Consider the following 11,206-nt stretch of genomic DNA (forward strand, 5'->3'; position numbering starts at 1 on the left):
GCCCCACCGGCGCCCGTGCATTGCAACCCTGCCCCGTACCGGCGCCGAGAGCTACGTATGCCGTCGCCGTCGGAGGCGACATGTACCTGAACCGCCAGCCGCACACGTATGTATTCACGTATTGTTCTACTATGTACGTACTACATGTGGATGTAGGCACGGCAGAGCTAGCGTGGGGAGATCACGGCATGTTCGTCAGAGCAAATTAAGCTTCCTGCCGCTGATTTTAGTCATTAGAAACGACGAGCTTTCTTGTCATTTTTCATCAAATAAACCGCCAGCGTCCAACCATTTTCGGTTAGCTGTTGTATAACAAGTTTAACTAGTGTATGATTGAAAAAAAAAATCAAAAGTTTATGTGTATGTGTATTTTACTTTGCATGGACCGAATGTTTTATTAAAAATGATCCTTCCTACTGGCCACTACGCTAGCTATGCATTAGGTACCAGATCTCTTTTTTTTTGATTAAAAAGGTACAAGATCGCATCATCACCTCAAAGATCCCGTCTACGGCGGAACAACGCGAAGGCACTCCGCCTTGCCATAGAGTAGTCGGAGCACGAGGCGAAGGAGGCAGCGGCAGAGGCGTCTCGGCTCGCGAAGTTAAAGCGGCAGCAGGACAGGGCCGTTCGGCGGATGAAGGGGTTGATCGTCCTCTGTGACTCTGACTCCGACTACGGTGACGATCACAACTCCACCTCCTCCTCCTCCGGTGACCAAGATCCTCCACCAGCCGTGGACGCGTGCAGCTAGGCCGGCGACAGCAAGTGGAAAGGCCCTGCGAGGAAGTGGTGAAGACGCACCACCTCCTATGTTTTATCATTTTTTGTTATTGAAGTTAAGAACTTGTCCAAGGATGAACTCCCAGGGATGATCTTTTGGATGATGTACGGTTCTTTTATGTGCATTTGCTTGTCTGTTTGATGCCGATTTCGTCGTGCATTGTTTGATCACTTACAGTTGCTCTTACGTTTCATGCTTGGTATGGATATAGGATGCTGGATATGAGATACGAAAATGTCAAAAGTAAAATTGAAGACATGACCGGTCAGTACTAGGGAGAAGTCCAAATGTGCAGGTTGCGGCCGTAGATGCTCTTGGATCGTCTCCTTCCTCCCCACAGCCACGGGGCGGTGGTTGAGGCGCGCGTGTCTAGCAGCGGCCGGCGCCACGACTAATGAGGTCCTCGTCTACACCCGCACCCCCTGCTCATATGACACCAACGTACATGATTCAGGATGCACGGGACACCGGGATACAGGTAGGTAGCTCGGAGACATCATCAATGTGTCCCGACGGGGCCGGATACGGCTCGTGCGCGGACAAACCTCACCATTGGATGGATAGCCATCCATGGCAAGCTAGCTGGGCCACGTACGACGGTCTCGCGCGGTGCGTACCAACAAAACGGTGCTATATATGCTACGCAGGCATGCAGTGGCAGGGTATGTATATATGGGGTCGCCGCCTCGCCTCGCCGGTGGATGGCGGGGATTCGTGCGCGGTGGTTGTTTGGCGGTGCCATCACGACCGGGACGCCTCACCGGCGCCCGTGCAATGCAACCCGGCCCCGTACCGGCGCCGAGAGCTACGTATATATATTGGTGGCCTCTGCTCCGGTCGCCGTCGGAGGCGACATGTATGAATCTCCAGCCACACACGGATGTATGCAAGTATGTACGTACTACATGTGGACGCAGAGATCGTAAGAGCATCTACATTCGGGCACCCCAAACCAGCATCAAACGTCAGTACGGACGGCCCGGTCAGAAAAAACGGACGCCTCAAATAGATTTCAAACGCCGGAGCTGACCGCACCCCTCATATCCAGCCCAAATATGGGAAGGATATGAGGATGCCCGGGCGCGTCTGCCATTTCAGACTGATAGCCGGGTCTCACATGGAATCGCTCGGAAAACCATCGGTCTGACGAGCAACTCCTCCGGTGGGGTGTGAACACCGCGTGGTATCGCCCTGGCTCGTCGCTCGAGGCCAAAGTCCGACTATTTAAGCCGGCTGTCGTCCCCAACACTAGCCACAACCATTTCTTTCCTCTCCCCACTGCCAGCCTGAGCACATTCCTCTCCGTCTCCACCTTCCTCTTTCCTTGTCGCCCACCATGGCCAGCAGAAGAAGACCATGTACGCTATGCTAACGCCGGAGCGCCGCTTCCAGATTGAGGAGGAGATCCGGGCTAGGCGCGCCGCCCAGATCGCAGGGGCCTGCCTTCGGACTCGCCGGAGCCGAAGGAGGAGGAGGAGGGGGAGCAGCAGTCGGAGCCCATGGAGGGGGCGGATCTGGAGGAGGTGCACGCGACGGAACCGGAGGAGGAGCTAGCGCCGGTTGCGGGCTTCATCATGGAGGCCCTGGCAGAGTTCATCGTCACCTGAGCGGTAGGGATGACGGAGCAGACAGCCATCCCGAAACCCGTCTAGGACGAGGCGTATGTGGAGTCCAATCGGCGCTTCATCCAGCAAGAACAAACGTATGTGGAGCCCATTTTCATCAAGGAAACCGCCAGCGTCCAACAATTTTTGGTTAGCTGTATGATTCAAGAAAAAAAAGTTTATGTGTAGTATGTGTATTTTACTTTGCATGGACCCAATTTTTTATTTAAAAAAAATGATCCCACTGGCCACTACGCTGGCTACATTAGGTACAAGATCTCATTGTTTCGATTAAAAGGTACAAGATCTCATCATCACCTCAGAGATTAATTAAAAAAGAGAACAAAAAGAAAGAAAGGAAGCTGCACAGAAATTTATTTATAATCCTACTATGAGAGCCTAATAATTTTGCTCAAGGCAAGTCTCTGTCGAAACCAACCATTTTTATTTATTTGCTTTCTTCTCCTCACCAAACCCAATTGCTTTGCTTTTGCGGGTGGGAGGAGGATTCGCTCCACGACACAGCATCTATGCCATCCATCCTACGGTCACAATGCTCGCCACGTCGATCGGATCGAGGCATCGATCGTCTCTATCTCTTAACCGCCCCGCACGCGCGGCTCACGGCTTGGTTTCGCCGTCCGATCGTCTCCCGGCGGCTGAGATCTGCTCCAGGGTCCGAACCACGTCGGCCATGGACGGCCGGAGGGCCGGGTTCTCCCCGACGCAGGCCACGGCCAGCGTTGCCACGGTGGCCGCCTGGTCCGCGTCATACCGGCACCCAAGCCTCTGGTCGACGAGCCTAGGCACGTCGTCGCACGAGCACGAGCCGGCCTTGATCATCGGCGCGACGGCGGACGTCAGGAGCCGGCCGTCGCTGAAGGGCTGCGTGCCGGTGAGCAGCTCAAGGAGCAGCACGCCCAGGCTGTACACGTCGCTCTTCTTTGTGAGCACGCCGGAGCGGAGGTAGTGCGGGTCCACGTACCCAGGCGAGCCCTGCACGGCGCGCGGCGTGCGGACGGCCGCGGAGGCCGAGAACCCGGCGCGCGCGGAGCCGAAGTCGCAGAGGCGGGCGCCCATGGCCGCGTCCAGCAGCACGTTGGAGGCCTTGACGTCGCCGTGCACCACCTGCGGCTCGCACCGGTCGTGGAGGTACTCGAGCGCGCGCGCCACCTGCAGCGCCACGGCCGCGCGCCGCGCCCACGGCATCGTGGCAGCGGGAGCGGCCTGGTTGCCGTCGCCGTCGCGGCCGTGGAGGTGGTCGTGCAGGCTGCCGTTGGGCGCGAACTCGAGCACGAGCACGCCCTCGTCGCGCTGGTCGCAGAAGGCGAGGAGGCGGACGATGTGCGGGTGGCGGACGCGGAGCAGCGCGTCCAGCTCCTGCCGGAAGGCGCGGCGCAGGCGCTCGCTGCTGCGGTGCACCTTGACGGCGGCGAGCTGGGAGGATCCGGAGCCGGCGAGGCGCGCCAGGTAGACGGTGCTGAAGCCGCCCTCGCCGACCACGGCCGACGTGAAGCCCGACGTCATGGCCTCCACCTGCGCCCACGACAGCTGCCTGGCGCCGCCCTTGCCGGCAGTCTGCTGGACGTTGGTGTCGTTGATGGCTGCGCCTCGCGGGCCGACGCCGGTAGCGACGCCATCGCCACCGCAGCCGCAGCAGAGGAGCGGGAACTTGTGCCTGTGCAGCAGCATCTCCGGCGTCCCTCCCGGCGAGCCGTGGACAGTGGAAGAGAAGGAGACGAGGGGCGTGCTGGCTTGTTTGGGAGAGACGTGGCCGTCGTGGGCATATATAGGTGGTTGGCAAGAAAGGCATCGGCGAGCGTGGCTCTTTGGGGAGTGGCGACAGAGTAACCTTTCATTGATTCATTCGTTGCATACTCCAAAAACCACTTTGACCCAAGAGCTAGCATGCAGACATACTTCTACTCCATAATTGAATTGTGTGAACCTAGCCAGTCTATCTATAAAATCTCGATCACTTCAGCATTTAATCTTAGAGAAATGCTATCTAGTCAACGTTCACTGGAAATAGTATCGCGATCGAACATTTTCTATGGCAACTTTACGTTGGCGTGAGATGGCAATTCCTCTCCCTTTTTTTGTTTTGGGGTAAATCATTTCTTTTTCAGATGTTGCCATGTATTTCTAAAGAAATTGCCATCCTCCCACAACGTAAATTTGCCATACAAAATGTTCGCAATTGTCACCCCCTCCCAGCTAAAGTTCCCTGGATAAGAGAGGTCCTAATTTTAAGATACATTTAAGAATGTATGTTAAACGAGAGATGTTTTAAGTACTCAAGATTAAGATACAAATCATTTAGACAATTTATATCTAAACATATGTTTAATGCATACGATACAATTTAGGATACTCTAGTGTCTTTGAGTTGGAATTGTCTATCCATTATAGTACTACTTCCTCCGTTTTTATTTACTCTGCATACATTTACCGTAACAAATCTGTATGGTGTGAAAGTACATTCAATTATGAATCTAATGGTATTGATTTGTTAGTGTATATGTATTTTTGTCTATAAACTTTGTCCAAGTTTATAAAGCTTGACTTTGACCAAAGCTAATACACGGAGTAAATAAAAACGGAGGGAGTATATCTTTGCATTAAATATGTGTGTATACATATCTTCAGTGTTGTATTTAAGAACTCTCATTTAATGTGTTTTGTGGGAGTAAAGCAAGAGTTCTCCAAGAAAGATTTGTACTCATGTTGGAGATAGCCATGAGAGTGAAATCGAGGGGAGAAAATGAGAAGCAGTGGCGAGCGTTGACGACGTGTGGCTCTGTATGTAGATGATAGAGATGATCTTTCCTTTGAGGAATAACGACAAACATTATCTTCCACTGATTTATTCATTACATATCAGTCATACAAATACATTAATTAACCGAGCAGATTTTTTGAATTGAATTCTACTAACCTAGTTAACTGTCTAAAACCTTGAGTAGTTCAATATAACATAAAAATATCCATTAGAGCAAGTATAATAGGAGTTCTAAATCTGTTTAGGCAATTGTACCTATGTGGATATGTGGAAGAGAGATACAAGGAAAAAATGAAAGGAATGGTATCTCATGCAAGAGCTAACATCTACCCCTACTCCAAGAAAAAAAAGAGGGAAAAGAGAAATAGAGACGAGGGAAAAGATAACTAAATTAATAGCCAAAACCTTGTAGCCATTCATATTATATGTGCATTACTTAGCCATATGTCACATCAAATTTTCACTTAGGTAACAGATTTTTAAATTGAGGCAAATAATTCACCTCATCCGTTGAGTAAGAAGGATATACACATATGATTAAAAAGAAAGTGCAAATGCAATGGGCTCTACTCCCCCAATAATGGCATTACTCGAGTGCTTTGCCCTCGTAATTGCCTGGTATCACTCTTGATGTTGGCGAAAATAATCGAATTGTGCATTTTGTGGATGATCGGATGAATTGTGTGAACCTAGCTGATTCTAAAACCTCAGGTAGTTCAACATTTTTATCTCACGTAAAATATCTAGTAGGCCTATCAGATGGAATCCTCTATTCTTAAATAGTTGCAACCCACTATCTATTTTTCCTCTTCATGCAACTATACCATATCATCAAGTCATGCATGTGGTCATAAGTTACAATTTGTGCACTATTTTTTTTAGGGAAATTTGTGCACTAAACAATTCATTCAACCATGCCACCTCAGCAACCATGCATGTTAATTTGTTTCACTTGGTCATGTCAACTTTTGTAGCATGACCTACATAGCGAATATATGCATGTCCTCTTACATATTTTTGTTAAAAATAGCACCCAGTTTGACTTCAGTCCAACAGATTTCTCTCTCTACAATATTTTGTCACATGCTTCATATACTTTATTGTTTCCAAAATAGAGAACTTTCTTAAATTCATTTTTACAATAGTTTTAATTTTCTAGCATCTATTTATGCATATGTTTTACCAAGGTTCCCGTGGCAACGCGCGGGGCATCATCTGGTTAATGTAAAAGTACCCTCAAGGCACTATATCACTAAATACATGTGTTTATATCTTATTGTTGTATTTGAAAAGGCTCACATTTTATGTGTTTTGTGAGAGTAGTAGTGCAAGTTATCTTATTCCTCTCTTTTCTGTGCTAAGGGTTGTATCTATATTAAGACGCGTTATTTCTAAATTCCTTAATTAGATGGCAGATTTTATATATAGTACATGGTCTGACATTATGAATATATCTTCAAAATGTCAAGCTTTTAGGTAAACATAACCGATACTAAAGTTTGGTCAAAGATAGAAACATCTGACACTTGAAAATTAGCGCACCTCATAGAATGGAACGGAGTGTGTAATTAGCGGCAACGCCAACACGGTCCACCAAACCAGGCACCACCAAATTTCCGCGGACACGTCAATAGGGATGGAGGCCATCTGAGCACAAGCATCAAATTCAGATCGTGTGTTATGGCTCATTGTAGCCTAGATGGAACGGGAGGAAAAAGAGCCACAGTGGGCCAACCCACTTCTACGTCTGATCTCGGTTTGTGCGATTCCAGACGTCCGGACTGGTGCACGGACAATTGGTGACTCCCGTTGGATGGCCAAAAGTGTCTGAATTATCCGGTCCGGACATTTTGAAGTGATTTGGTGATCCACATTATTAGAGTTGCCCTCAGATGCATTATTTCTCTTTTTTCGTTGAATATGGTGCTCCATCATATTTCCTTGTACTCCCTCCGTTCCATAATGTAGCGCCTATTGATTTTTACAGAAGTCAAATATTACAAACTTTGACCATGTTTATAGAGAAAAGTGTCTACATCTACAATGTTAAACATGTACATTCTGAAAATATAACTCACGGTGTATCCAATGATGTGCATTTGGTATTCTAGACATATCTACTTTTCTCTATAAACATGGTCAAAGTTTGTAATGTTTGACTTTTGTAAAAATCTATAGGCGCTACATTATGAAACGGAGGGAGTACAAGGTTAGAATTGACCTTTCTCGAGTTGTACATAGGAGTTTTTTTTTCCTATAATCTGTCTCGAGTTGTCGTCAACTTTTCAAAACAACCCACCGCAGACAATAAAATAAATCAAGGCATAATATTTCTTTTCTCTTGAAGGAGGTAAAAGTTTCATCATGTGCAACGCAACAATAAAACCATTGTGCAAAATACAGAGCCTACGGATACCAGGGAGGCATCTCTCACTAGTCCTAACCCCGAATTGTATCTGTGAGGCATTCACTCTTGATTATCCTTGATCAATAAAGCATGGAATTCCCTAAAAAAGACTCTTTTGTACATGCATGTGGTTTTGGCTCTTCTTCATGGATCTTTGATATATTCCAAGGAAATGCACAAAAAGAACCCATGCAAACAGCACATCCAAAAGGACACATTCATAGCTAGCACATATAAACTAGTTTGCTTATTGTCATCACAAATAATATCGGCAACAGCTTACGTTGTCGTCGGCCTGGTTATCTATCGAGCTACTCGATCGAAATAAACATGCATGCAAGCGAATATATTCTCCTACGTACTAAGTACTATTTGAAGATGAAGAATGGAAATATTATGTCTGACTGGCTCGGATCGGTGTGTTCGATCGACAGGTTTGCACAACCGCTGTACGTAGCAAACTACTTGTTGACATTCGGTGGTATTCGGGTGCAAAGTATACTTATTGTTGCCTGGCTGCATGCTGCTCAAACGGAGCCCTCATGAATGTAAATACCCTATTCAAACGTTCAAAGAAAATAAACGGCGTGATTCGGGATCATGGCAGGTTGATCAAAGTAGTATTAGTACCTCTACTAATGCGTTACCTGTCTGTCGTTACCTGCAGAGAAGGGAAAGAGACAAGTGTCAAGGCTCCGCGCCAAAACGATCGAGACATTATTTATATCAATTCACGTTTAATTAACAGGTCAAAAAACATTGCGGCTAATTTAATTTAAGGTGGTGTCGGGCCGTACGTCGCCATCCAAAGTGCGTGCAAATTAAAATCCACACGGATCGCATCAGATGATGGGCGGCTCAAAAGCGAGCAGGTTTGTTCTGAAAAGTACTCCCTCCATCCACGAATAAGTATACATATAATTTTTTTAGGATAGATTATAGAATGAAGAAAAAAACGCATTGCAAAATATGCAAGCCATCGCCTCTCATCTTTTTAATTACTCCACCCAATGAGCTAAGTGCGCGTATAAAGTTAGAAGACCATGTGTTAAATGTTATTCGTCTTGATTACCGTGCAATAAGTGATAAATATTTTTTCTACTTTAATAAAATGCATTGGGATAATAGATGTACACTTTTTGTGGACAAATTTTGAAGCCAAATATACTTATTTGTGGACCAAGGGAGTATGTAAATATTCTGAACTTCTAGTGCGTGCTCCATAGATTGCTAGCTAGCCTGGTGGAGGACATGTCAATGTAGTAGCGAGAAAATTAGGACGTAAGGGCATCTTTAAGGTGGACTCGTAAGTCTCCCGCAACAGTCCGAATCGCGGAAGCCATCCAATGCCGACCTGTATCGGTCCGCGGAGTGGTACAAACATGATTTCTCCCGCGAACCGGAGACAAAAGTGGGGGAGGTTTAGGGGAGTATGGACTGATCCCACGTCCGCTTCTGACCGCCCTTGCCAAAAAACCCTCCCCCCTCCCGCGCACGCATCCCGCCCGACGCCAACTGCCCGCATTCATGCCGCTGTAAAGCGCGTCGCTGAGCATTGAAGGCGGTTGAGGGAGGACGCGACCTCTCACTGCCTCCGCAATTGAAGCGGTGAACCGGCCGAGGGCGCCGCCCGCTGCATGTCCGGCTGAACACGTCTCCTCACCGCATTCATACGCCTCCATTAAACCCGCGTGGAAGCCGAGAAATCTACTTCGGCCACATGTCCGTTCATGAGCAGGCCGGCATTAAACACAACGCCGGCCGAGCTCCTCCCATCCGCCCTTCATTTAAACGAGGCCAGATGTCGGGCAAGAATCACACGCCTCCGCCGCTCCCCACATCTTCTGATGGCTTCCGAAGAGCAGTTCTCCGGCATATAAGCCGGTTGGATGGCCCGCCGAGCTCCATGCCCACTCGATGAGGAGTGGTGAGTTGCAAGCCAAGTCACTACCTCATAGTCCTAACCCGCTACACTACCATCTCGATGCTCCAACCATATTTGATGTTTGCGCTGTTCGGAGCTGCCATCGCCACCTACGACCTGTCGAGGCAGCTGAACGCAGTTGCGGAGGGAGGCCAACCCATTGCTGCCGACCAAGACCCGGAGGGCCTACGGAATGCTGGCACTGCTGCTATCGGTCGCCACCACTGCCATCGCCATGGCGTCGGCCATCTACGTACTGCAGGTAATGTTCTGAAATCTCACCAGACTAAGGTCGTTGATCTTCTGTAATCTCAAGCCCTTGAGCTCCTCTTTCGAATGATTAGTGATGTGTTGAAGCATTCCTTCTTCTTTTCTCACGAGGCTAAGGTCTCGCTGATCTCCTACTTCTCCTCAATTGTGAAGACCCGCCTCTACATCTTCTCGTTTTCATTCAACAAATATTTATTCACCATGTAGTTTTATTTAACGATTATATGTAGTATGATATTTTGGTTTCTTATTTTCGTCTTTTAAGTGTTATAATTTCCCAGATAGTATGACATTATACAAACAATCTGAGGTAGAGCTATGCACTTATCAAACGGGGGGGGGGGGGGGGGGCATGTCCCATGCCTTGGATCAAGTTATGAAGGATTTTTTTCAGAAAAACTTAGATTGGATATTTTTGAGCAAGCCCCACCACTCCATACAATAGATAGGTCATACTTAATTACTAGTTTGAATCAATCATGATGGTGGTGTTCAACTTCACCATGCATGTGGTCTTTAATTTGGTGTGATGTAGCTAAGAGCCATTTGCACCTGCCTTTTCCATGTGTGTTTTCTCGATGTTCAGCTCAATTCGCGAGTGGAACCTAACATCATCGTACGAGAACCTCCCACCATCCTTCAGACTTGCCGTAAATCCTCTCGAGTTCGTCCAATTTCTGCCCAATTTTGTTCCCAGTTCGTCATGTCCTGCCACCACAATTCATCCGGAGTTAAGGGCCTACCTCAGCGGCTAATACGCGCGGTGGACGTCGGCGACGCGGAGTTGCATTCTCCGGCGCCCCGTATGGCGCATCAGTCCGGGCGCTGCAATCGCATCGTCGTCGACGTCCGCGGCTCGTCCCAAGATGGATCCGTCATTGATCTGACGTCCACCGGCATCGTTCGGGTTCCGGGCTCCGACGAGGAAGAGTAGGGCATGGGAGACGGCGGCGCCTTGAGTCCCGTGAGCCGACACGTGTTCCATGCCCTACTCTAACTTGCCGACGACTGTCGTGGTTCTAAGTCTGACAGTAGAATGGGGGGTAGGTATGAGGAGGCAAGATCCTAGCTATGGCGAAGTTGTACACACGAGTTTTACGAGTTCAGGCCCTTCGGGGAGGAAGTAATAGCCCTACGCCTCGGAGCCCGAAGGCGGTCGACTGGATTATGCGTGTGTGTGTTACAGGGGGTGCGATCCCTTGTCCCAGAGGAGGGGGTGGCTTATATAGAGTGCGCCAGGACCCCAGCTCCCCTCCGTTACACAGGGTTCAATGTACATAAAGATGAGGTGTTACTGGTAACGCCAGCCTTAAATGCCTTAATGGCCTTAAAGATTACAGGGTGAACGTCTGACCGTTGCTATACAGAGAGACTTTAAGTCTTCTGGTCGTCGAGTGACATTGTGCGGTCGAGTGACTTGAATCTTCCGAGTGGA

The 11,206-nt window shown here is 48.4% G+C and overlaps 1 protein-coding gene across 1 annotated transcript; it reads right to left on the bottom strand.

Moving 5' to 3' along the window:
* Window positions 1-2,814: 2,814 nt before the first annotated feature.
* Window positions 2,815-4,161, bottom strand: LOC123100817 (salt tolerance receptor-like cytoplasmic kinase 1). Its single transcript, XM_044522690.1, has one exon. The coding sequence runs from the start codon at window positions 4,078-4,080 to the stop codon at window positions 3,010-3,012; it is 1,071 nt and encodes a 356-aa protein (XP_044378625.1). The 5' UTR covers window positions 4,081-4,161; the 3' UTR covers window positions 2,815-3,009.
* Window positions 4,162-11,206: the final 7,045 nt, after the last annotated feature.

Source organism: Triticum aestivum, chromosome 4D, assembly GCF_018294505.1.
Source record: "Triticum aestivum cultivar Chinese Spring chromosome 4D, IWGSC CS RefSeq v2.1, whole genome shotgun sequence".
Classification (NCBI taxonomy): Eukaryota; Viridiplantae; Streptophyta; class Magnoliopsida; order Poales; family Poaceae; genus Triticum; species Triticum aestivum.